We start from the raw sequence: 26,380 nt of genomic DNA, 5'->3' as shown, positions 1-26,380 counted from the left end.
ACATGCCTCTTGCACACACACATGAGAATCCACAGACCCCTCCTCTCCTCATACATGCTCACACAAAACTAAACATTAATGGAGTCTACAATTCGACAGGGTAGGATTGAAAATCTGTGTGTACCAAAATAATAATTATGGAAGAATGTGTGTGTCTACATGCTTTTTGCTTGGTTTTGTTTTGTTTTGTTTTGTTTTTTGTTGTTCTGTTTTTTTCAAGACAGGGTTTCTCTGTGTCACCCTGGCTACATAGACCAGACTCAGAGATCCACTTGCTTCTGCCTCCCTAGTGCTGGGATGAAAGGTGGAGGCCTAAATCCTTTTTTTTTTCAGCTGGCTGCTGTAAACTTAATGCTCTCTCACAATGTAATGAAGACAACTGTCTTAGTTTCGTTTCTTTTTTTTTTTTTTTTTTTTTTGCTGTGAGAAGATATCATGATCAAGGCAATTCACAGAAAAAAAGTTTCTTTGGGGCTCACAGTTTGAGAGGATTGGAGTCTGTGACCCTTGAGGCAGGGAGCATGTCAGCAAGCAAGCACACAGGGTGCTGGAGCACAAGCAGAGAGCTCATTTTTTTCTTCTTTTAATTGAAAATAGATTTTTAAAAAACAGAATATAGAATAATTATAGCTTCCCCTCCCCCAACACCACCCCCACAAAAATGCACACCCTCTTTTATCAAACAGGCATCTAAAAATAATAAAATAAGGTAAAATGAAAACAAATGAACCAGAATAGGATGAAACAAACAGAAGAAAAAGCCAAGGAATAAACAAAAGAAATGCATATAGACACAAAGACACAGAAATTCCATAAAAACACAACATTGGAAAGCATAATGTATACGCAAAAGACTTGTAAAGGGAAAAATAAACAAATAAATAGAATGCTCAGACAAAGCATTACAAGACAAGAAATGTCCTAAAATGCCATTGAGTTTTGTGTTTGCCATCTATTACTAACCATAGGGTCTGTTCTTAAGAGTGGCCTGTAAGCCAGGTGTGGTGGTACAGGCCTGTAACCCCAGCACTCGGGAGGCAGAGGCAGGCAGAGTGCTTCGAGTTTGAGGCCAGCCTGGTCTACACAGAGAAACCCTGTCTCAAACAAAACAAAACAAAAGAGTGCTTTGCACACCCAGTGAGACTTCTTTAGAGAAAACTAATTTGTCATTTTTGGAGAGCTCTCATCTTAAAACACAAGCAGGAGGCAGAGAGAGCTAACTAGGTGTGGCATGTGTTTGAAACCTGGACCCCTGCTCTCAGTCACACATCTCCAAGGTCACACCACCTGATCCTGCCCAGACAGTTTCACCAACCGGTACCCAGTATTAAAATAGATGAGCCTGTGGAGGCCAGTATTCAAACCATCATTCCAACTCATATAGCTACACTTTGGAGAAAACTGACAGTTGTAGAATACTGTGTAGCCACTTTGCCATGCTTTGTCTTAATGTATTTTATGTTAGAGCACTTGGAAGCTTCCATTCCTAGTACCCTGAAGACAACCCCCAAGACAAACATCAGTTTACACTGTGAGCAGACCACATAAGCATCAGAATCAATTCATCAGTGCCATAGTCAAAAGCTTCTGCCATTGGACCTGGGGTTCCTTATGCTAGGACATACTTTGTTAAGACATGCATTGCCAGGCTACCTGCTATTGGATTTGCAATCTCCCTTAGCGAATCACCTTGAACTTGTGATCCTTTTATTTCTACCTCCTGAGTGCTAGGATTACAGACATGCCCCTTCTTGGTTTATGCGTCACTGGGGATGTTCCCCAAGGTTTCCTGCATGCTAAGCAAGTACTTTACCAGCTGTGCCACATCTCCAGCCTCGGGTTGCACTGTAATCTCTGCTTATCAGTCTCTTGGGAGACATCTGTATCAGGCAGCAGTTAGCCCTGGTTTAAGCTGGAGTAGGCCAGGGAGTATTTGTTGACGAATGAGGACTATGAGATTTGGCAGATCAGAGCATGCACTGTGCCCTCTAGGTTTGCTACCACCTGATGTTGCACATCCAGATGCAGCTGTGTGAGCTCTCCTTGTGGGACTGGATAGCCGAGAGGAACAAGCGGAGCCGGGAATATGTGGATGAAGCCGCCTGTAAGTACCACCTGTACATCTGCCTATTTCAATACGTTTTTAAAACAACTATGCATTTGGTAGTTGAGTTTATCTGTGATAAAGTGTTGGTTGGTGTTTGTGATGATTCTTGTTAATGGTCAACTTGACAGGATCTAGAATTAGCTGGATTTGTTCTGACACACCAGTGAGGGATTGTATAGGTTAGGTTAGTCTTTGGGGGTACCAGTGGGGGATTGTCTTGATTAGATTAACTGAGGTGGGAAGACATGCCCACTGTGGGTGGCACCATCCCTTGAGTTGTGTTTTTGGACTGTATGAAAGGGAGAAAGTGAGCTGGGTGATAATAGTCATTCATTGCTGTCTGGCTGGAGGTTTGTAACCTGTGGCTTCAAGCTCCTGCCATGTTAGCATTCCTGTGATAATGGACTATATATAACCTTGAACTGTGAGCTGTAATAAGCCATTTCTCCCTTGCATTCCTTTGTCAGGGCATTTTATAATGGCAATGGAAAAAGAAACTAAGAAAGTATTTAAATAGAAATATGATAGACTTTAGATCAGTGATTTTGTATAGAATTTTTTGGTATTTATTTCTCTGTGTGTGTGTGCGCGCGCTTTAAATGTACGTGTTTGTGTGAGTGTGTTCATATTTGTATGTGTGTGGAGACCGGAGGCTGGTTTTTAGAGGTTATCTTCCTCAGTCATTCCCCACCTTATTTTTGGGACTTGTGTCTCTTCAGGAACCTAGAGCTTACTAATTTAGCCAGGTTGGAGAGGCCAGTTAGCTCCAGAGTTCTGCCTGTCTCAAACAGTAAGTGTCTTTAGAGACAAGAAAAACTGAGAAATTGCCAGTGGCCAGAGGAATTATGGGAATGATGGTTGGATTGCAAGGGTTGGTGAGATGGTTCATGGGGCTAGGGTCCCCTAAGCCTGACAATCAGTCGAAGCCCTGGGACTCAGGTGGTAGGAAGAGAAAACTGGCTCCGTAAGTTGTCCTCCGACCTTCATGCATACCATACACAAACAAACACCTATATACATATAAATAAAATTTAAAAAGTCAGAGCCCACAACCCTTCCTCCTGTTAGGTTATTAACTTGTTAGGAACTGTCCATATTTTTTTTTAAGGTTTTTGTTTTAGTACAGGGCATCTAAGCTTTTTTTATGTTTTTTTTTTTTTTTTTTGAAGACAGGATTTCTCTGCGTGGCCCTAGCTATCCTAGAACTCACTTTGCAGACCAGGCTGGCTTGGAACTCAGAGATTTTCCTGCCTCTGCCTCCCCACCCCACCTAGTGCTGGGATTAAAGGCGTGCACCACCTTGCCTGACTCAAACTTTTTTTTTTAACTTTTTATTGATTGTGTTTTACATCATGCGTACCAATCCCACTCATCTCCCCATCCCTCCGTCTTTGCAACATCCTCCTCAAAAGAAAATATAAAACAAAAATAAATTATAAAAAAAATCTTACAGAATTTGTAGACTGTCACATTGTGTCCCATACGTCTCTTGTCCAGGTCTCTTTACTTGCAGGTGTTTAGTGCAGTGGGTCATTGGTCTGGTTTGAGGCCCGGCTTCCACACTGTCAATGCTAAATGCTCACCGTGTGGCTATCCTGTTGCTCCCCTGTGTCGTTGCGGTCCTGTAGTTTTGGATCTGGTAGGAACCGGCCCTTAGTGCACTCCGCACAAGGTAGATGTTGGGGTGGGCCAACTCAAAGCCCTGGATCTGGACCCAGGTGTTAGCCGAGTTGGTCAGTCTGCCAGCTCTCCCGCACCACACCACCACGGCAAGCTCTCCAGCGTGCCCTGGCTAGCTCAGCCAATGCCGCAGTCGGCAAGGGGCAGGGGCAGCTCTCCCACCCTCATGCCCTCTGGGCCGGCTCACCTGTACCCTCGCCTCCAGAGCCGGCTCCACTGTGCTGCCCAGTCAAGGTGTGGGGCCACTCTTCTGAGTGCTGCAGTTGATGCGAGTCAGGGCCAGCTTTCATGCTCGTAATCCTGGGCTCAGCTCCCTTGACTGCTGACTGCCGCAGGTGTTGAGGGACGAGGGTGAGGAAGGCAGCGCCTCTGTGTCCACACCACCTCACAGCAGATGAGTGGCACGGCCAGCCCTCCCACACTCACGCCCTGGGATCGGCTCACCCCACCACCAGGACCAGCTCTGCTGTGCTGCCCAGGCAAGGTGCCGGGCCCAGTCTCCCGAGAGCCGCAGCCATTGAGAGGTGGGGCCAGCTCTTTTGGCTCAAACCTTTTGCACTGTAGTATGGCATTGCTCTCTAAAAATGTGTTGGGCTGCATTCATAACTATCCCGGGATGCTTGAAGTCAGTGGGCCTCAGGGTGGATGTGTCATTAGAAACTACTCCACTATCTAAGTTAGCTGCTAAACACTGAGAGATAAATTTGTTCCTCCTGGCTTTTTACTGTATTCTTCACTACTCAAGTTTTTTCTAGCAAATCTGGCAAACGATGGATAGAACTTATTCCTTGTACATAATTTATCTCCTTTACCCTCTTTTGGTCACAATGTCTTAATCAGTGTGGGCTAGGACAGTAGATTAGCCTTAGACTTTAGCATGTTAAGACATAAAGAGGACTGAAGCTGTAATTTAGCCATTATTGCCTGGTAATTGTTTAGAAAGTCAATACAGAGTGGCCACGCCTCGAGCTACCTTTTTGGAAGCACAGTGTCAGTGTTGAGTTTCAGTGATGTTTTTTTCTTTGCTAGCAAAGAATTTTTTCTCCTTGGTTCCATGTTTTAGACCATTCTGGAGTGTTTAACTGCTTAACTATCTAAGGTTAATTTGTTGAGAACTTTTACCATTTAGATGTTAATGTCATTTAATGAGTTCAAAGAAATAGGGACATGAAACCGTTTTTTTTTTTTTTTTTAATTCCAGGTCCCTATGTTATGGCCAGTGTTGCAACAAAAATCTTCCAGGAATTGGTGGAAGGTGTCTTTTACATACACAGCATGGGCATTGTCCACAGAGATCTGAAGGTAAGCCAGACTGCTGAACTTGGGAGCACAGCAGTGGCGTCTCACAGGATGTCGGGATGTGCACTCATGGAGTGCAGTGAGGTGACAGACCCTCATTCGTCTGCGAGAGTTTGTCACTGCTGTCATGTAAATTGTTAGCCCAAAGGTCCAGGACTCCCGGCTGGGAAGATCACTCAGGCAGTAAAGTGCTTGTCATGCCAGCATGAGGACTGGAGTCTGTATCTCCAGACTCTCTGCACAAAGTCAGGTCCAGCAGCATTCGCCTGTAATCTCAGTGCTGGGGAAGCAGAGACAAGAGGATCCTGGGCTTCGCTGGCCATCCAGTCAGGTGGATTGAGGAAGATACCCACTGTCAACTTTTGGCCTCTGTCTACATAAACCATGTACACACATGCACGTGCATACACACGAGAAACAACCTGCCCCCAAAGCTTAAAAAGAAACCCTTGAGATCATTTGAACCTTGTCTTGAATGATGACTATAGTGAGGCATAAGTATACTGCTTGCTAATGTAATTGGTGATGGTAAAAGTACTCAGTGTTGGCAGAAGTGGTCATATGGTTTGGTTAAAATCTGTTTTCAGGGGGGAAAACAATTTTTTTTTTTCTTTTTTCACCTAAAAAAAAGCTGGGCAGTGGTGGCACACAATTTTGGTCCCAGCACTTGGAAAGGAAAGTCAGGTGGATCTCTGAGTTTGAGGCCAGCCTGGTCTACACAGCAAGTTCCAGGACAGCCAAGGCTACACAGCGAAATCCTACTCAAAAACAAAAGAACAACAACAACAACAACAAAAAAAAAAAAAAACTAAAAACAAACCAACCAACCACCTGGCACAAATCTTTTATCCAAGTACCAGAGGCTAAGGCAAGTCCAGAGGTCCCCTCAGGGTTAGGTATTGAGTTATATCTCAAGGACACAAACTAAGATCAAACCCCCAAATCCCTCAAACCAAGCAAAAATGAAAATACAAGTCCAGCAGACAGAAGGATCAGTTAACTTGAGGTTAGCCCACACTACATAGTGAGACCTTGTCTCAGAAAAACAAAATAAACCACCCCACAAAGCAAACAAACAAAAAACTCCATACGGACTATTTTAGTTTTAATTCTTCAAAGACTATCAAAGAAAGATAAAAATATGCTTTCTCTTTTGGCTGACAAATCTTAAAGCAATTAGCATGCTTTTCTGGCCAAAATTAAATCATGAGAAAGGAATCTAAATGACACTTCAGAAGACTATGAGAGTTAATGTGCAGGTCACTTTAATTTTCTGGAGGGATTAAGGATACGCAGGTTTGTGCGTTGTGATGTAAAGTGAAGTTCAGGTGTTTTCTGGTACCTGTCTATCCAGAAAACACGGTTAGAGATGCTGAGGTTCTCCGGCACTGAGGTCGTAGGGTTCTCATTTCAAGAGGTAGGTGAAGTCATAAACGCTGTAGATGGTGTCCCAGAGCTTTGCAGGGAGAAGCTGCTTCAGGTGGAATTTGTGCTTCTCACCGTAAACATTTCTGATGTTTCTCTTACAGATGGCCTCTAGGGTTAAAGGCTTTTTGGATAACTTTATTAGGGTTTCCCTTAAGAGGTGGAATTCTGGCAGCATGATTCCTGCAGGTAGAATCCCTTGTTTATTGCTCAGTCTTAAAGGGTAAGTATGATAAAGTAGCCTGGCCAGTAGCGTTACATCTCTGATGTTGGAACCGCGCTGAAGGTACATATAAATTGGAGACTCCCCATTTCTGGTTAAAATGTTAACGTTTGCCTCAAATTCCAGCAAGAGATTGATTATTACCTCTCTGCCTCCAAAACATGCCTCGTGCAGAGCTGTTTGGCCTTCATGGTCCTGGGCATTGACCTGGGCTCCATGATGTAGCAGCAGACGGATGCAGCCCACCCCTGCTGCCAGCAGCCGGCCGGCTTTGCTTGAGGCGGTACAGACTGCCAGCTTCAGAGCTGTGTTTCCAGTAGATGAGATGGCACAGTTCACATTGGCCCCGCAGGCAATGAGCGTCTCTATCATGTTTTTATTCAGTATGTCTGCAGCCATGTGGAGGGGCGTCATGCTGGATTCATTAATAGCATTGACGTGGGCACCATTTTGAGCCAAAAAGGAGAGAACTGGATAGGTCCCATACGTTATGGCCAGGTGGAGGGCTGAGTGTTTGTTGCTGTTGTCTACCCGGGCGTTAACTTGAGCTCCATGGTCACACAGAATGCGCAGACACATGACAGCATTGTTCTGAATGTCTGTGAGGATCTTTTGGATCCGAGTGCTTGGTTTGGTCCATGTGCTAGAACTGATTGGCCAGTTTAGCAGCATCAGGTGAAGAGTGGTGAGTCCTTGAGTGTCCCTGCAAGGGATTGGTCATGTTAAGGCAGGTGTGCTTCAGGGCGGAACTCTGAGAAGTCAATGCTCAGGAAGGCAACCCTGGCAAGTAGCACCTGCTAGTTTGTGTTCCCTGTCTCTGTCTCTCTGGTGGGAGAGCTTGGGGGGTACAAACTGATTTGTGTGTGTATTCGGGTGCATATGAACGTGCTCATGTGTGCAGACCAGAGGTCAATGGTAACTATTTCTTGATTGCCTTCCACCTTATTTTTGAGAAAGGCCTCGTCTCGTGGCTGAATGTGAAACTCATTCAGCTAGACTGGCCAGCAAGTGAGCTCTGGACTCCTTCCGCCACCCTCGCAGCACTGTGGTTATAACGCGCGTGCCCTCACACCCGGCTCTTACATGGGTGCTGGGGCGGGAACTCCTCTTTGTGTTTGGATGGTAGGTCCTTTGCTGGCTCTCATATCTCCCTCAGCCCCTGCTAGCCATTTTAAAGAAGTACTGGCTGTCTGTATTGCTAAATGTCTTAAGGTTTTTGGGGTCCCTGTTGAGTGAGGCCTAGGTTCTTAGAGAAGGCGTTGCAAGCTCGGTTGTTCCTTCTGGGACTGTGGCCCCTTTCAGGCCTTCTCTTGGTGGTTTCTGTATCCGAAGCATAGGGCGTGGCCCTGGACTAGGTATTCAGTAAAAGTGTGTGGACCTCGGTGTGAGCTATGAATATCCCAGAAGTGAATGCTGAAGGGCCAGAACCCCTCTTCACTCGGGTTCCTGGCTTTCCCGTCCCTCCCTGCCACGTTCACTCACAAGTGTAGGAGAGTAGATGGCAGGACTTGAATCTGCACTTTTCAGAAGTCAGTTAAGCCTGTTCCTCTCCAGGCCCTGCTCCAACCCAGGTGGAGTGAGTTGGCCCTCATCTCAAGATTGCCTCCAAATTGTCTTTGTTGTGGGAAAGGACAGGGAAGGTTTCTCATGAGAATTTGACTGCTTTCCTGGCGCTAGTTCACCCAGACTTATTTGCGTGAGGGCCCAAGGCTGAGGTTTGGAGAAACAGCAGGACATCTCAGCCTTCTGAGGGCTTGCAGTCTGGGATGGAAAGCAGGCAGGTTAAAGGGCTAAATGTAGGCAGTGTTCTGGAAAGGTGCAGAACCTGCCCAGGGACCATGTGTGACTTCAAGGGCAGGAAAGTGCCTTTGCAGGAGCCCCTGAAGAGCTGGAGTAAGTCAGGCCTGGCTTCAACAGGCCATGGAGAGAGTTCGCCAGGCTGGGGTCAGTGGTGCCAGAAGAGGGTCGGGTAGACTGTCTGATTGTACTCGGAAGTTGTGCTATTTTACATAATTGTTTGATTTATCTATTTATTTATCTATTCATTGGGCCATAGTGTGAGAGTGCGAGAAGAGGTGACAATAAGAAAGCCCACCATCTAGCTGCTCTGTTTACTTCTCTCGCTCTTTCCCCTCCCTCTCCCTTTCTCTTTTCATAGTGACAAATTCCTGAGTGCTGTAGTCCAGACTTACTGTGTTTTCTACAGCTGAGCCAGTACTTCATGTATGTTCATCTTGCTGCCTGATTAGTATTGTATTAGTGCCAGTTTTTCAGTCTCTCACCTTGTCAGGAAAGTTTCATCCAAGCATAATCTGTGCTCAGAATGGGACAAGTATCTTATATGAATCAATATCTTTCTCTTTCTCTCTCTCTTTACTTCTGTGTCTGTCTCTCTGTCTCTCTCTCTCACACACACACACCGCCTCACTTCGGCTTGACAACATGCTGAGTTGACTTACCTTACTTCCGGGTCAGCCCCATGCTGTAACAGGCAAAGCAAGCTCTGCGGCTTGCGGTACTCGGCGGCCAGGTGGATGGGGAAGATGGGCTGTGTCTGCGGCAGGGAAAGCACAGTGCGCGCATGCGCGGTTACAGTGCTGCTCGGCGAGGCTCACTCCCAGGGGTTAGCCAGGAGCACCAGCACTAGTCTATCGCTGCTTCAGTTCATGCATTGACATTCTGAAACAGTCTCTCTCTGTAGACCAAACGGGCCTAGAACTCAGAGATCCACCTGCCTCGGCCTCCCAAGGCATGTGCCACCATTCCTGGCTAAAGAGTTTCCTCTTCTGTTGCCTGTTTTAAATAACCCATAGCTGGTGGTTTTAAATTACAGAAATTGTGTTTTGGAGCTGAGCATGTTGGTGCACACCTGTTAACCCCTCGTACCTGGTCGTTGGGGTGGGGGAGAGTCAGGAGGACAAGGCCATCTGTGGCTATAAAACTAGTAGCAAATTGCTTTGAAATAATCTAGTTCTTAAGTTAACCCAGAAATTGATGAACAAGTACATTATAATTTTTAAGTCTTGCCAAAGCCATTATCAGCTGTGGCCCTTGCATTGCCAAGGTCCTCAAAGATAATTCAGTATATGTTTTTACTGTGATGAGCAGAGCTCATTATACACCATGATGGCAAGGTGACAGAGTGACACAAAGGAGGGGGTGACTTTCTTTTTTGCAAGCGAGAAAAGAAAGCTAATTACAAAAGCCAGCCGTGGTGGCTCATACCTGTAATTCCCGCACATGGGAGGCAGAGACAGAAAGACTGTTGCATGCTTTAGGCCACTTGGGTAACGTTGTGAGTTCTAGGCCAGCCTAGACTATAGAGTATGACCTTGCTTCAAACAAAACCAAATGCAATAATTGACATAAAAATTCTATGAAAGTGTGTATCAGGAATGACAAACAATTCTACATGACGTCATCACTGTGGGTGTATTGGTCTTCTAGCCACACCAGATGTCTCTCCCAACCTTTTGTGTTGAGCAGAAGGAGGAGTTGCAGGCTAGGGTCTGGGTGCTGGGCACTGAGTGCTGTAAAGCCTCAGGGGCTTAGGGGGTCCCCAGGGCATTGAGGCAGTTCTTCCAAAGCCTCTGACTTTTTTTTTTCCTTCTTCTTTTATTTTCTTGAGACAAGGTCTCACCCTGTAGCTCAAGCTGACCTAAAAATTACTGTGTATCCCAAGCTGGCCTTGAACTTGAGCAGTCCTCTTGCCTCCGCCTCCAAAGTTCTGGGATTAGAGGGTGTGCCACCACTTCTACCTCACTGCTTCTTTAGCGGGACTGAGGGATAGCGAGCACCTGGCTTAGTAGTCTGTAGCTAGTGGAGTTGGCCAGGATGGTCAAGGGCTGGTTGACAGGGTGGTTTCGGAGAAGTGTCTTGATTGTGTTACAGTCTTCCTTGATTATGGCCTCATAAAGTTTCCAGTGCACTGCAGTGGCCAGGCTTTCCTCCAGCAACATGGTACTGTCAGCCACCAGGTCTCTGCTTCCCCTCTTGGTTATGTTTCCCATGAGGAAGTCGTTAGAGCAAGGGCTGAAAGGTGAGGGGATGCTGCTGTGGTCAGCTTTGTCGCTTATGATGGTGACCCCTTCCGCTCAGTTCTAGAACTGTTCTAGAATTGTATTTGTCAACAGAATCCATTTCTTTCTTTCTTCTTTTTTTTTTTTTGTTGTTGTTGTTGTTTGTTTGTTTGTTTTAAGACAGGTTTTCTCTGTGTAGCCCTAGCTATCCTGGAACTCTATGTAGACCAGGCTCGCCTCAAACTCGGAGATCTCCCAGCCTTTGCCTCCCAAGTGCAGGGACTAAAGACATGTGCTGAACCCATTTCTGTTCTCTGCTGCAGCCAGCCCTCAGGAGGCTTCGTCCCCTTGTTGTATAGTACCAAGTGTGGGCAGAGTCTCTCAGCTTTCTACTCACTTATTTTTTAAAACCACCCAAAGTGGCATCCTATAGCTAAAATCATTTCTCCTTCCCTTACAACTATCATTAAATCTCACAGGGACAGTGAGATGCCTAGAAGTAAAATGCCTACCACCAAGCATGACTACCTGAGCTCTCTCCTGGGGGTCTGCATGATGATACAAGCTGTCCTCTGACCTCCATCCTCATGCCATGGTGTGTATGCATGCACACACAGTTTAAAAAAAAAAAAAAAACTCTTAGCAGGACCAAAACAGATTAAGACAGATGCTAATAAAGAAGTGAATTAGTGTAAGACTGCAACTTTTAATATTTGCTTTAATTTTAGGAAAATCTTTTTACTAGTGAGATGGTAGTGTTGCTGTTGCTGTTATTTGAAACAGTCTCATCTAGCTCTGGCTTGCTTCAGACCTGCTCTGTAGCTTGAACTTCTGCTCTTACCTCTACCTCTCCAGCTGCTGATTGCAGATGTATGCTACTTCACACATTACTAGAATTAGAATGCAGGTCTTTGTTGATGCTGGGCAAGCACTCTGCCAGCTGAGCCACATCCTCTACCCCTTTAAGTTTTAAATGATTTTCAATTCAAATTTGTTCCTGAGGGGCCAGCTTTCTTACTTTGGTGTGTAACTGTACATATGTTGTGCTCTGTGTGTTAGTGTGTCAGTGTCAGAAGAGGGTTTTACATGTACTCTATCACTCCCTACTTTATTCCATTATTATCACCATCATTTATTACAGTTTATTCAATTTGTATCCCAGCTGTGGCCCCATCCCTAGTCTCCTTCCTATCCCCCCTCCCTCCCTCCCTCCCTCTTCTCTCCCTATGCCCCTCCTCTAGACCACTGATAGGGGAGGTCCTCCTCCCCTTCTATTTGGCCCTAACCTATCTGGTCTCATCAGGACTGGTTGTCTTGTCTCCCATGGAATTTTAGGAAAAAAGGGGGAGATGGAAAGACCTGGAGGGGACAGGAGGTCCACAAGGAGACCAACAGAGCCAAAAAACAAAACAAACAGAAAAACCTGAGTGCTGGGGGCTCTGAAGAGAATGATACCCCAACCAAGGACAATGCATGAAGAAGACCTAAAACCTAAAACCCCAGCTCAGATGTAGCCCACAGTCTCAGTCTCCAAGTGGGGTCCCTAGTAAGGGGAGCAGCGCTTTCTCTGCCATGGACTTGGTAGCAAGCTCTCTGATCACTGGCCCCTGCCCTGTGGGTGCAGCCCTGCCAGGCCACAGAGCTTTATTCTCTTGATGCAGTCTGTCTCACTGAACCTAGAGCTGGGAGGCTGACAGCCAGCAAGCCGCAGGGATCCTCCTGTGTCTGTCTGTCCTGTGTGTACTGGGGTTCAGGCACTCTAGCTTTTTACTTGAAGGCTGGAGACCTGAACTCAGCCCCTCATGCCTGCACAGCCAACACTCTTACTCACTGAGCCACCTCCTTAGCCCAACAACTTTTGTTTGTTTGAAATGGGGTTTTGTTTTATAGTCCTTGATGATGTGAACCAGACTGGCACATGTTCACAATAATCCTCTTGCCTCCGCCTCCCACGTTCTGTCATTGCAGGTGTGAGCCTTCATGCTTGGTGCTGAACAGTGCTTAACATAAGTTTCCAGTTTTTATTTTAAGAAAACTGAGTTGACTTTTCCTTCTTATTTGTAGCCTAGAAACATTTTTCTTCATGGCCCTGATCAGCAAGTAAAAATAGGAGACTTTGGTCTGGCTTGTGCAGACATTATACAGAAGAGTGCAGATTGGACCAACAGAAATGGGAAAGGTAAGGATTTATTTGCTCACTTATTTTGTTTCTTTTTGCATTGAAGGGGGGGGGTAGCTGAACGTGTCTTTGCTTAGAGAATCTTAGAACTTTCACAGCAAAGCTCAGATGAGGCCAGAAGTTCCTTCAGGAGCTGCAGTGCGCAACGGCCTTTTCAATTGCAGGAACGCCAACACATACATCGAGAGTGGGCACTTGTCTGTATGCGTCACCTGAGCAGCTGGAAGGATCTGAGTATGATGCCAAGGTAGTGTTTGCTTTCGCCCTTTCCTCAGTTTGTCAAGGGACTAGAACACATAGAACAGTAGGTGCAGTTCTGTGGCAGAGGTGCTCTGGCATAGCCGAGTCCTGCAGGGGGCCTGTCACATCAGACCATCCCAGTAAGGACATCCCCAGGCTGGAAAGCTGGCTTGACCATTGAGACTGCTCCTTGCTCTTTCAAGAGTACCCAAGTTTGGTTCCCAATACTAACGTGACAACCCAGAATCACCATGTCTCCTGCTCCAGGGACACGCGGATCCAGTGCCCTCTCCTGGCTTTGGAGGCACCTATACTCAATGTGCGTGTATTCTCGTGTACACACGCACACAAGGAAAATGGAAAAAGATTTCCCTTTTCAACCAACTGCATGTGTATTGCCCTTTAGGCTACGTGACTATTTCAAAATCCTTGGGCATCATTAAATGTTGAAGTCAGCCTTCCCTTTAAAATGTCACCATTCACCTCAGGAAGCTAGACTTCATGGCGTCTCTTCAGCCTTTTATTCTTCTGACTGCTAGCTCAGGTAAACAAATGGTTCTGGGAAGTATGCCACCCACTCCTTGAAAGAGTGTGAGGACACTGTAAGGCTTTTAGTCCCTCTTTATTCCTTAAAAACATGTAAAAATAGCTAAAACCTTCAGCTTTTTCCTCTAGTGCTTCACTGGCTTTTCTTTTTTGTGGTGCTGAGGATTGAAACCAGGGCCTGAATGTGCTGGTCAAGTGCCACACCACTTGTGAAAGTCCCAGACACCTCTCACCTGAGGCAGATGCCTGCTTTTGAGGCATGAGACACCCTGCTGTTCCCTTCTTTGGGGACCTGCTGTAAAGCCTCATTCCTGGACAGCCTTACTTTGAGAGGATACACTGTTAGGGTTGTGCTTCCCAGTGTAACCGCCTTTTCCTCCTCTGCAGTCAGATATGTACAGCTTGGGTGTGATCCTGCTTGAGCTATTTCAGCCATTTGGGACAGAAATGGAGCGAGCAGCCGTCTTGACAGGCCTGAGGACTGGTCGGATACCCGAGTCCCTCAGTAAAAGGTGTCCCGTGCAAGCCAAGTATATCCAGCTCCTAACCGGGAGGAACACATCACAGAGACCGTCTGCTCTTGAGCTACTGCAGAGCGAACTTTTTCAGACAACTGGAAATGTAATGTTTCCTATTTTAGTACTTACTGAATGTTTGCTTTAGGTTGGGTTTGATCCCAAGATCCTCCTTGCTTATTTATTTGCTTACTTATTGACAGTCTCACACTGTAGCCCCGGTTAACCCTGAACTCAGAGCAATTCTTTCTCAGTCTCCTGAGTGCCGAAATTGCAGGTTTGAGTCATCAACTCCCAAGAGTTGTAGATAAGCTTCTTTCAGTTGGCTCACAACTCTTATGAGGCTGACATTGCTAATCTCCCTTTCCCAGATGAGGAAGACAAGACTGAAGGAAGTTGATGCGTCACACAGACAGTAACAGACACTGTTACTGCTAATTGAGAACAGACCCCTCCACAGGGCTGTCCTCTGACCCCTACATTGGTCCATGCCATGTGCACCTCCCCCATCCATAAGCACACACCTCATAAAAGATCAAAATAAAACCCTCTCCTATATTGAGGGCAGACTATTTCACACCGCAGAATGGCTTCAAAATAATTTTAAGTACAAATCTTTAAACCAACATCCTTGTTTCACAGTCACCAGTGAATCTAACATTTTTTTTCCCTCTCATTCTAAGGAAAACTTGAAGCCCAAAATAGAATTTGTTTCTGTTGCAAATTCCATTTCACAAATCTTTGAGTCTTGGGGTTTATGAAAACAAAATAGTTAAACCTTACTCATAGTTCCCTAAGAGTTTCAGATACTGAACTTACACAAACTATGTAGGTGTATCCATAGTCCAGGAAGCAACAGCACACTGCCAACAAGCTGTTCTAAATTTAGTGTGGCCTACAGTTTCTTTTCTGTCCTCATATCAGTCAGGAGAAACATTTTATTCTTTCCTTGCTAACCATGGATTTTCCTAAATGATTTGTACTTAAGTACTCGGTAGTAAAAAAAGGGGGGGGGCAGTGATTTTAAGCAGGAATGGGTGGTAGGGACGGCCTCTGCACAGCTTTCAGCATGCCACTGTCTGAAGCTGGCTCTCCTACCATATGGCTGTGTTGCCAAGGTCGTGTCTCCTCCGCATGTGGACACAGTAGGTGATCCATCCTTTTCTTGCTTTAGAAACCTAAGGTTTCATTAAAGGTTGATGCAAAATATATCCTTTAGTAAGCCTAGCCAGCCTTGACATTACAACAGAAGTTTATATACATAGTTTACACTTGGGAACCATGGAATCGAGTTACAAATGTGTATATTTGAGTATATATACATACACATACATCATGTTTTACCTAGGTTACGGTTCTGTGTTGGGCCACATTCATAGCTACCCACAGCCTCGCATGCTCAGTCACATGTGACCCCTAAATTGGTCCTGGATGCCTAGTGCTTTGCTACTCAAAGATGGTCTCTAGACCAGCAGCAACCAGGAATCTGCATTTGAGCAGGATTTCAGGTTATGCTCAGTATTAGAATAGCAGCGCATGTCAGGTTTTCCAGGGGTGGCCTCCAGGCTAGCAGAATGTACTGTGAGCATCTGATAACCTTCTCTGGCCCTCTCCTCTCCACGGCCCTAACCAATGGACAGATTCTGGGAGGGCCTGGGATAGGGTTCTGCACTCTATGGCTCCCACAGTGATGGTGATTGGCATGAGCCCGTGAACTGCTTACAGTGACTATTAGAAAGATAGCTGGGAGAGGGGAATTGGTTAAGAAAGGTGTTTGCCTCAGAAGCATCCTGGTTGGCAAAACAGCTCATTGGGAAGGACCTATTGCCAAGCCTGGTAATCAGTTCAGTCCTTGGAACACACATAGTGAGAGTACAGAATATTTCATAATGGTACATGTACACACACACATACATGAAACTTAAATGTTAATATCTAATTGCTGAATTAAAAACCAAAATAAAATATGTAAATAGCCAAGTTTGGTGGCATGCCTTTGTAATCCCAGTGGTGGTGAGATGGGAGGTGTGAAGAGGCAGATCCCTGGATGGTCATGAGCCAGCTAGCCTGGCTCAGGTGTCAGTGCCTTGTGAATTAACAGATGTACCACCACCAAGGACTGACGACTTTGAAGGAAGACACCTGATGAGCTCCAGTCATAATCAGCAGAGCATTTGCAGGCCGAGGAGTATCGCTTACTTAGTTGGTTCTCTGTGGCAACTTGACGCTTGAACCTTGCAGGGGGCTAGTGATGTTCAGGCTGTGATCGCTATTCAGGCAGAGTGAGGACAGAAGAATGCTTCACAGGCCAGGCCATTTTAATGGAGCTTAAAATGTTTCCTTTCTAGGTTAATCTCACATTGCAGATGAAGATAATAGAGCAAGAAAAGGAAATTGAAGAACTAAAGAAGCAACTAAGCCTCCTCTCTCAGGACAAAGGGCTGAAGGGATGAGAGGGAAAATGGGGCCTACCTGTGTTGCCTGAATTATGCTCTCAACCAAGAAAATGGACTTACATTCTGAAAACAGTCAACGGGAATGTCAATTTCCAACCCTGAGCTGGGACAGGCGGTGTGACTCCCAATTGTACTTAGCAAACCCATGTAAAGATTTTCTTTTTCCTCAAGGAATCTTCTCATTACCCAAGACTCTACTAAATTAAGCCTCTTCCTCCTGCCTTCCCCAAGTTTCAGTGCCTGAATTTCCTACTTAAATGTTACTGCCCACCTCTGAAGCTTAAGGTAAGATACCACTCTTAACTCTAAGCCGATTGACCATCCTGTCTTCCAGAGCGTTCTACAGAAATCAGTGCTCCCCTCCCCTACAGCTGCAAGTCTTCCCTGGTCCCTTCGTGCTGCTGCCACGGCCGGTTACCAAAAGACACCTGACCACTCCTTGGCTCAAAAGTTTCTGCCGGCTGTGCGCTGCCTGGAAGGTCAGAGTTCAGCCTGTTAGCACAGAGCTCCACTGCCAGCATTTTTGTTCTCTTTCAACTTGGCATCATCCTGCAGCGCGCGCTATCAAGCTTTGATCTCCTGGCCTCAAGTGATCTTAGGAACAGAGACCCTGTTTTCTGCCATTATCTCAGTCTCCCAGGCTCCATTTCTTTTCTAAAGCCCTCCACTCCCAAACCACCCGAACATTCTCAGACAGCAGTCTCTGATGCAATAAAGTGCCTGCCCTCTGGCAGGCAGTCATCTCGGTGCACTGCACGTGATTTTACTAACTTCTAAATAAAATCAAATCCATACATTACGGTGCTTTTATTAATGCCTGACAACTGGCTTAGTGAAAAGGTTGTGATTCTACAAGTCCCTTTCCTGACAGCAAACTGGAAGCTGTACCATTCTTAGGTTGAACCCTGAAACATAAGGGTTGCTAGGATTCACTTAAGGAGCTGCAGAGCAGTGCTGAAGGGGGCCAGGTTCTCGCAGGACTTAAGCCACCGCTGCACATTGGTGGGCGCTGCCCCACTGCCACCCCCAGTCTGCTGGAGCACAGACCACAGCACCACATCTGCCACAGTGAGCTCATTCCCAACCAGCCATGGGCTCTTCCCCAGAGCAGAGTTCATGGAGCGGAAAACGGCTGCTTTTTCTTTACTGCTGCCTTCTTTCAGCTGAAACATAGCGATATCCACCCAGCTGTCGATGAGTGTTAAGTTGACAGCATTATGCTTCTGGCCAAACAGAGAGAACAAGAAGCGAGCAATGTTCCCTTCTCCTTCGATGGGACACATTGTCTGTACACTGAACTTCATCTGTGTCTTGGGCACTGCAAAAAAAAAAAAAAAAAAAGGAAAAAAAAAAAGCTCCATATAGAGTCAAAGTGACAGCTCCTGCTGTGTGGAAAGGGGAACTCATCACATTGATAAACTGATAGCAAAACAATTTTCAAGAACATGGCCAACATCTGTAATATTCAAGAGACTTTAATTTTTTTAGTTAACTTTTGTTGTTTCTGAGACAGGGTCTCAACTATGTATTCCTGGCTGTCCTGAAGCTTGTTTTGTAGATAGAGTGACCTGGAACTCAGAGATCCACATGCCTCTGCTTCCTAAGTGCTGGGATTAAAGGCGCGTGCCACCGCACCAGGCTTTTAAGAGTCTCTAAGTACTCCCTTAAAAGTGACTGAGGGCTATCTCAGAAAACAAACAGCAGTAAAGTGACAGTGAGGTGACTGAGAGGGTAAAGGCACCTGCACTGAGTCCAGCACCTGCGTTCAGTCCCCAGGACTTACAGCAGAAGGTAGACCTTTTGCAGGACAACTTCTGCAACTTGTTCCTGACCCCTACAAGCTTGCCCGAATACAACCACCCACATGTACAATGTATGTTTAAAAGAATTTAGAGGTGACCAAGTAGCCCTTTCTGCTATTACAAGAGTTTTCATCAAGCTAGGTAGGACTTAAGACTGTCAGTTTCAACCTCTTGCCATTAAATTTGGAGGCTACAGACCAGAACTAGATGTTCTGTTGCTCAAAGCAAGGATCTCTTCCTTTGGATGTGAAGCTGAGGATAGTTAGGGTGTCACTGGATGGATGGCAGGCAGGAATGTGCTTCTGCCTGTATGAAGCTCAGGCAAAAGAGGTGTTCTCGGTGGGACAATGAATAAATGATACCCTGCTGTCTTCTGTAGGCCAAACTGAAAGACACTGTTAGCGTTACTTGGATTGAGTTTTAGAATGTGATGACCAGTGGGGATGGCTACAGGAGAATCCCTTCCTCCAAGGCTTAGTTCCCCTGGAATTGTCTCACTGAGAAACCCCAACCTCTCTTAGAGTACTGAGGCTATGTGGTGCCAAGACTTACCTCCCTCTCCACTGACCCCACAATCTGGCTGGACTTGGAGAGGATCTCACAGAGTAACAATCAGCTGTAGTCACAGTCAGTGCTGTGACTGTCCCACTCCTTTGCAGCCCAAATAAGTTCAACACAGCCCCACTATTTACCGTCCTTCCAAATCAAAGTGAAGCCCAGCTGATACTCGTGGCGGGACTGTTTTCTAGCCTGCTCCCCGAAGCACTTGAGCAGACTCTCGGGGACGTTCTTGACTGACGAATGTGTGTGCACCGTGGACAGGACCCTGTAGCGTTCACAGAGCAGACTGTGCATCACAAGCAGGGAGAGGGGCGGGGAGGCTGGGTTTGCGTTGATCACGATGTCTTTCAGTGCCCCATAATCCTGAGAGAGACCAAAATACTGAAGCCAACAAGAGCCATCTGGCCAGGTGTGATGGCGCGCACCTTTAATCCCAGCACTCTGGAGGCAGACAGGTGGATGAGGCCAGCCTGGTCCACATAGGAGTTCCAGGTCAGCAGGGGCACACAAGAGAACTCTGTCTTGAAACAAAAGTGCCATCTGTGTTTACAAATGAACCAGGTGTTCCCCACCAAGAACTTTCCAGGGTCTAATGAGTCTCCGATCCCACTTTAGATGCTGCTGTGATTCCACCTGGGAAAACTTGAGTCCCAGGGAGGTAAGCAGGTTATCCAAGGTCACTGACCTCAGTGGACACAAGCCTGTGTTCCACACTAACAGGTGGGAGGGCCAGGAATTTGAGCCATTCTGCTATAAAAAGTCGGGGGCAGCCTGAGCAACATGAGAACCTACCCAAAACAACAAAAAACAAGAGGTGGGAGACAGCTCAGTCTGTAGAGTGCTTGCCTTAAATCACAAGGACCTGAGTTCAATCTTTAAAACCCAGGTGACAGCTAGTGAGCCCAGAGTTGAGGAGGTTGACGAAGGCTAATTAAGCAGCTCTGGCCAGCTGGCTCCTGGCTATCTGGTGAGCTCTAGGTCAGTGAGAGATCTTATGTCAAAAACATGAGCATCGCCTGAGAAAATGCCCATTTGTTCTTGGCCTTCTTGTGCACTTGAGTATGTGTGCACATGACCCTACACACACACACACACACACAGGCACACGAGAATGTGGGATGTGGGCTACTTGTCAGAGGCTTGACTTGATCCTGAACACCATGTGTGCTGAAAAGCCTTCCCAGCACAGTGAGAAGTCAGCACCCTGGCTGTGCTTGCTTCCTGACTCACCTTGGAGACTCTGGCTCCTCGCAGCCTGGTCAGGCCTCAGTTGTTCCTCAGCGCATGAAAATATTCGGAGAGATGAGAAGGTAGGAGAAAGAACAATCCTCGGCAGAAGCGCCAAGGTGGTCAAGGCCCAGGGTGAGTCACCACAACACACTTGTGCTCTTAGGTCTTTACAATGCATTATCACAATGTAGAGAGGACTGGTGCAGGCTGTTGGCCTACTCTACTGCATCTTCAAGTAGCACCACCACCCAAAAAAGGAGACAGCCTGGCATATGGCTGGCCCACTAAGGAATCTGAGTCCTATACACGTCAATCATGGATGCTAGCTGACAGCACTGACTTTCTGTAGCAGGAGGACAGCCAGTGCTGCCCCACCTCTACAGCCCCACAGTCTACTCTCGATACAGCAAGCACAAGTAAAGTGCATTTAAAGTGCAAGACTGGAACTGCCTTGTTGCAATGCATTCTGACAGGGTTTTATATCTGTGTAGCCAGGGCATTTCCTCAAAAACAGGGAGGGATACCTCTGCTCTGTCAAGTGGCATCTAGCGTGAGCTGGGAAGCCCTTTCCTCCCGGGGCTTAGAGGTAACTGACGCAGACTGGCACTACAGGCTGCTGGGACTTCAGAGACCCTTCTCCGCCTGCTCCTCCTGTTCACCCCTCGCCATAAGAGGAGACCCTGGAGCTCTGGGTGGAATCATTGTATTTTTTTGAGACAGGATCTCCTTGTAGCCTGGAACTCATGATCCTCTTAACCCAGGCTCCAAGTGTTGGGATCACAGGAGTGACCAGCTCTGGGTGTGATCATTTAGAGGAGGAAAAAAGAAAAGTTCTTTGCTCCACCTCTGAAAACTAAAAAGCCAACCACTGACACCCTTTTCCGGCACTCCTAGACATCTGGTTTCTCACCTTTCCGAGCACGGAGTTCAGGTCCAGTGCATTTGTGGCTAAAGTCGTGGGCTCATCAGCTTGCAGGATGTTAGTCACGTCCACGTCTGCGTCTGGAGTGTGAATCATCTTTGACAGGCCATCCACTGCTGCCTTTAACTCATACAAGCGCTTTAAAATATCATCTTGGCGGGACTCAAGGGCTTGCAAAGATGGCTCAGGTGTTTCCTAGAGAAACCAACATCTGAGTGGTCACTTCTCCCACCTCATGAAGCTCAGCTTAAACTATATCACTTGTCCTAATTTTAACTTACCACCAGACTCCTGCATTCTAAAAACACATCATGGGACCAATAAGATGGCTCAGTATATAAAAGGTGCTTGCTGTCAATCCTGACAATTTGAGTTCTATTACCCAGGCCCACATGGTGGAAAACCTCCACATGAATGCTAGAGTAGGCACCCTCCTTCCTACCATAATAAACAAATGTTTTTGTTTCTTTCAAATAAGACTTATGAAGCAACAGAACTACCTTTCCTCAAGTCCAAGGGGGTCCTGAAAATCGATCCACAAATGCTCCACAACAACAAAGAAACATGACTTTGAAGTAGTCCTATTTGGGGCTGGAGAGATGTCTCAACAGTTAGGAGTACTTGCTGCTCTTCCGAAGGGTTGAGCTTGGTTCCCAGCACCTGCATCAGGAGGCTCATAACTGACAGCAGCTCCAGGTCCGAGAGATCTACAGGCACCTTCACGTGCAGCACTATCTCACAGCGACATACACATAAATAAAAGTAAATCTTTAAAAAAAAGTGGATTTCCTGTTTCAGGAAAGTTAGGGAAGAAAATGAAAACTCCTAGCCCTCTCCTAGCCCCTTCTCTTTTTATTTTGAGACAGGGTTTCACTGTGTATAGCCTAAACTGGCCTGGAACTCAAACAAGTCTGTTTCAGTTTCCAGCATGCCGGGATTACAGGTGTGCACCATGCCAAAAGAAACAAACAAAAAACCCAATTCTTTTAAAATAGAGGGAGGCCGGGCATGGTGGCGCACACCTGTAATCCCAGCACTCCAGGAGGCAGAGGCAGGTGGATTGCTGTGAGTTCAAGGCCAGCCTGGTCTACAAAGTGAGTCCAGGACAGCCAAGAGTACATAGAGAAACCCTGTCTCAAAAAGCCAAAAAACAAAAACAAAAAATAAAATAGAGGGAGGGTCTTTGCTATGTGTTATCCAGGATGGCCTTGAACTTCTGGGCTCATGTACTCTTACCTTCCTGTACCCGAATCCTTTATCTCAATAACAGGCTAACTAAAAATACTTTGTTTAAGCCACATGTAGTGGTGAACACCCGTAATTTCAACATTTAGGAGGCTGCAGCAGAAGGATCAAGAGTTTAAAGACATCCTCAGCTGTTACATAGCGAGTTCGAGGCTGGCATGGACTTCCTGAGACAATGTCTGAACCACACACCTCCAAAGACTAGGTTTAAATGAGCAGAGAAAAGATGGAGGAAGAGCAATAGGAAATAATTTATATAAAGGGGAAGAAAGGAACTCAGGTTTTTCATTATTTTTATGTGTATGGATGTTTTGCCTGCACGTTTGTCTGTGCACATGTGTGCACCAATGCCCAGAGACCAGGACAGAGAGTTGGATAACTGGGAAGTAGAGTTACAGGCAGTTGTAAGTTCCTCTGTGGGTTCAGAAAATCAAACCCAGGACCCCTGCAAGAGTAATACGAGCTCTTAAGCACTGAACCGTCTCTCTCCCCCTGGAACTCGGGCCCTGAAGTATCCTTCAGTTTGGAAGCATCTCCCTGGAGCAAGTGCTCCTTGGGAAATGTGATTATGTTAAGGCAACACTGGCATTCTCCTATCTCAGTCATCTGAGCACTCGCTGCTGAGTGCTGCTTTTCCACAAAAAGGAAACACGTCATCCTTTACACCCATGCATCCTCCTTGCCTAGCAGAGTCTGGCACGCATTAAGAAACCAATAATACTTGCTGCTGAGTAAGTCTCAAACTACTAGCTCTACTTCAGTTTTTTTTATATATTTCTTTATTGTGTGCACACCCGAATGTGGAGGTCAAAGGACAGCATATGAGGGCCTCGGTTCTCTGCTTCCACCATGTGGATTCTCTAACTCAGATGCTCAGGTTTGGAGCCAAGAACTTTTGACCATGGAGCCATCTCAGCAGCCCAGTTTTATGTGTGTGTGTGTGTGTGTGTGTGTGTGTGTGTGTGTATCTCTGTGTGTAAAAAGAGAGAGAGACCACTCACCAGCCCAGTTTGTGTGTGTAAAGAGAGAGACCACAATGGCCTAAAATGCAACCTCCCAGATGTTGGGATTACAGAGGTGCAACAGCACGCTCCATGTCCACCACTCCAACTCCAAACTCTTTTAATAACTTGTGATATTTTGTGTGTGTGTGTGTGCACGCGCAGTCTTCCTCATTTCTACAAATAGCAATAGGAAGCCCTATCCCACCAGAGCCAAAGTAGCAGCTACTGGATCGAAAATTGAATCAACCCACACTGAAGCAAGTCTAAGGCAGGAACTGTAAATGTAATAGGACTGATTTCTGAGCTCTAGTCCAGCTCAGCCTATTCTGAGTAACACAGAAACATTCAGGATCTATTTTTACCTCATTACTGCCTACAACGCTGGCCTGCTTCCTTGCTGAGTAAACTGTGATCTGGTATCCACTGGTTTCATTTTATGTATTTAGAAGCAGTTAATTCTTGTGGGCTCTGATTTCTAACTTTTTGTCCTGTTAAAGCAAGCAGGCTGTGTGTCATCTAAATGTTCATAATACTCTGAGGGTGAAATGTTGTCATCTTGCAGTCAGAGTGGCTTTGATTTTCCCATGGGACCCACAGAAGAGGATGGGGCTCATTAGCATTCTCTCTGGAAGGGGAGAGGGCTGAGCAGGAGCAGCCCCTCCCCAAGAATCTACAGCAGTTAACATTTGCTGGGAATGCTTTCTATAGTGGTGTAGCTGCTGTACACTGCCCATACTCCTGTAAGTAACCCTGGTTAAACTCACCAACTCACCAAGCTAGACTTCGGTGAAATTCTTTCTTTGGTCTGTTACTGCTCTCCCCAGGAAAGTCACACTATATATCAAAGTTTAAAGGAAGTAAGGGCGACTTACACAGCTAGACAGGGCTGGAGATGCGGCCTGGGGTAGAGCTCTCACTTAGCATACGCGAGGGTCTGGATTCCATCTCCAGCACAAAATAAAATTCAGGTGCCTGAATGAAGGTGACAAACCTACTCTGGGTTCTTTTTGTTCCCTGGGAACGTAAAGTTGAAGGTGCATTTGGCCATGCCTCTATGACAGTCTCTAGTTGACAGACCACTGTCAACTAGAAACACACTAGAAAACAACACCATGTCTGCTGTTGTTTTCATAGCTCTGCAGTTAGACAACTATTAATATCACAAGGTTTTGAATTAACCACTTCTCTTCCAGTTAAAGGAAGGCAAGTGACAGAAAAATTGACCACAACAGCATCCATTTACATTTTTGTCCAAAATGCCAGAATTTTTATCTGTTGGAAATTTGGGCTGTGTGTGATCAGTAGAAAACTGAATGAAAAAGAATAAAAAGGAAGGCCACGATAGCTCCTAGTTATGGTGGAGAAAGTTTACTGTGGATAAAAGGGAAAACACAAAAAGAGACAGACATCCAGGAGAGTACAGAGTGAACGTGGCCAGACTGAGCTGGGCCACATAAGGAGAGGAAGAAGGGGAGAGGTGAGGGGAGAAGAGCCACCTACCAAGAAGGGCTGCCTGGGCCAAGAGGGTAGCATAGCCAAAATGGTTTATGGGAGGGAAGCCTGGCCAGTACCTGGGCTAAGATGAGTTAAGCCAGTCTGGAGGGCCCTGTAACATGTAGAGTCTGAGGGATGCTGGGAGAATCTGGGGGCCAGTTTCCACTTTGACATGTGAATGGGCATCTCAGCCATTTATACTGAGCTTGAGACCGAACAAAAATTTGAACAAGTCTTTAGAAAGGCGATCAAACAATAGTGATAAAATAAACATGGCAAGATAACCATTTAGGCAAGGTGGCAGACACTTCCAGCCCCAGCACTTAGAAGGTGGAGGCCAGAGGAGGTGTTGGGGGAGGAACTCAAGATCTTTGGCTAAATGAGTTCAAGGACAAAGGCCCTATTTCTTCTGCCCTCTCCACCCACGACCAGAAAACATGAAAGAGGATCTCAACTTACTTAGAAATTGGAGAAATCCAAATTAAATCATTATGATGCTTACATCATCCTACTCCTGACAGCATAAACCTGTATAACCACTTTGGGAAACAATTTATCCAGATAAAGTGGAAAGCAAACCTGCTCGCTAAGCCAGGAATTCCATTCCTACACAGGCTATTAACGCTAGCTGGTCTATCAATTCCAGTGCCTATGAGTGGGGGGCGGGGTGGATAAGTAAGCGGGGTGTGGCCAGGCAGTGTAAAGGAGCGTGATCACTTTCGCTGTTACAGTAAAATGACTGAAAATCTGTACAGCATGTCAGACAACAGAACACAAACTATATGCTTCCAGTACGTAAAGATTATATGGTTTAAGGAACCAAACTCCACAACCTAGCCGCGAAAACCAACACACAAGTACACTAAACGCCAGGACCTCTTGTGGAAAAGTTGCAAGCGGGAAGGATGGGGCGCTAAAACTGTCAACCGGGGTTACTGTGACCCAGGGATCGCTCTGTAAATTCCTCAGGATGAGCATTTTTGGGTCGTGCACTTTGCCACGCGGCTGGCGATCGCGAAAGGAAGCCACGGCAGCACTTTTGTTGGACAGAGCCTGAGAAGAGCCCTACGGAGCCGCAGCGCCGGCGCACTAGGCTGGACAAGGGATAGGACAGGGCGCGGCGCGGCCAGCGCCTGCGCACTAGGCAGGGGCCGCACGCTCCTACCTGCACGTGGCCCGCGTCGGTCGCGGGAGTGGTGGTCTTGCTGTGCACGTTGGGGAGCCGGTACATGCAGGTTGGCAGCTCTACACGCAGGGGTGCGCTGCCTCCATGATAGGGCTTTACCTGGTACATCGGCATGGTGGGAACCAAAGGGAGGAAGGTAGCGGGCGAGGGACACGAACGTTCAGAGGCCGCCCGAGCCCACCTCGGACCGTAGCCGCCTTCTTCCTGACCCTGCTGCCGGAGTTCCGGAAAAAAGTGAAGCACTCGA

At 46.5% G+C, this 26,380-nt stretch overlaps 3 protein-coding genes across 3 annotated transcripts in view; 1 reads left to right on the top strand and 2 right to left on the bottom strand.

The window, feature by feature from the left end:
• The window catches only part of Eif2ak1 (eukaryotic translation initiation factor 2 alpha kinase 1), a 36,130-nt gene extending 18,645 nt beyond the window's left edge, over positions 1–17,485 (top strand). The window contains exons 10-15 of the mRNA XM_055598501.1: positions 1,993–2,104; positions 4,989–5,089; positions 12,818–12,932; positions 13,097–13,179; positions 14,106–14,339; positions 16,582–17,485. Of these exons, the coding sequence (XP_055454476.1) occupies positions 1,993–2,104; positions 4,989–5,089; positions 12,818–12,932; positions 13,097–13,179; positions 14,106–14,339; positions 16,582–16,686 (750 nt within the window). The 3' untranslated portion in view covers positions 16,687–17,485. The remainder of the gene's footprint in view (positions 1–1,992; positions 2,105–4,988; positions 5,090–12,817; positions 12,933–13,096; positions 13,180–14,105; positions 14,340–16,581) is intronic.
• Ankrd61 (ankyrin repeat domain 61) lies at positions 6,450–10,765 on the bottom strand. The gene is given in 3 exon segments (XM_055598688.1): positions 6,450–7,437; positions 9,194–9,288; positions 10,532–10,765. Coding segments are annotated over 3 exon segments (1,296 nt in total). The 5' UTR covers positions 10,745–10,765.
• On the bottom strand, positions 17,482–26,347 carry Aimp2 (aminoacyl tRNA synthetase complex interacting multifunctional protein 2). The gene is made up of 4 exons (XM_055598502.1): positions 26,113–26,347; positions 21,193–21,399; positions 19,184–19,415; positions 17,482–18,007 (listed from the first exon to the last, which is right to left on the bottom strand). Exons 1-4 carry the CDS (start codon positions 26,245–26,247, stop codon positions 17,619–17,621), a joined length of 963 nt encoding a protein of 320 aa, XP_055454477.1. The 5' UTR covers positions 26,248–26,347; the 3' UTR covers positions 17,482–17,618.
• Positions 26,348–26,380: the final 33 nt, after the last annotated feature.

This window comes from Psammomys obesus, unplaced genomic scaffold (assembly GCF_907164565.1).
Source record: "Psammomys obesus unplaced genomic scaffold, mPsaObe1.curated_primary_1811, whole genome shotgun sequence".
NCBI classification, from domain to species: Eukaryota; Metazoa; Chordata; class Mammalia; order Rodentia; family Muridae; genus Psammomys; species Psammomys obesus.
The sequence above is the reverse complement of the archived record's forward strand: the minus strand, read 5'-3'. Positions and strand labels throughout refer to the sequence as shown.

Coding starts and splice junctions, on each gene's coding strand:
- Aimp2 (XM_055598502.1), bottom strand. CDS start 26,247: ATGCCGATGTACCAGGTAAAGCCCTATCATGGAGGCAGCGCACCCCTG. Junction 21,400..26,112: donor CCGACGCGGGCCACGTGCAG/GTAGGAGCGTGC, acceptor TGGTTTCTCTAG/GAAACACCTGAGCCATCTTT. Junction 18,008..19,183: donor CACTTTGATTTGGAAGGACG/GTAAATAGTGGG, acceptor TTTTTTTTGCAG/TGCCCAAGACACAGATGAAG.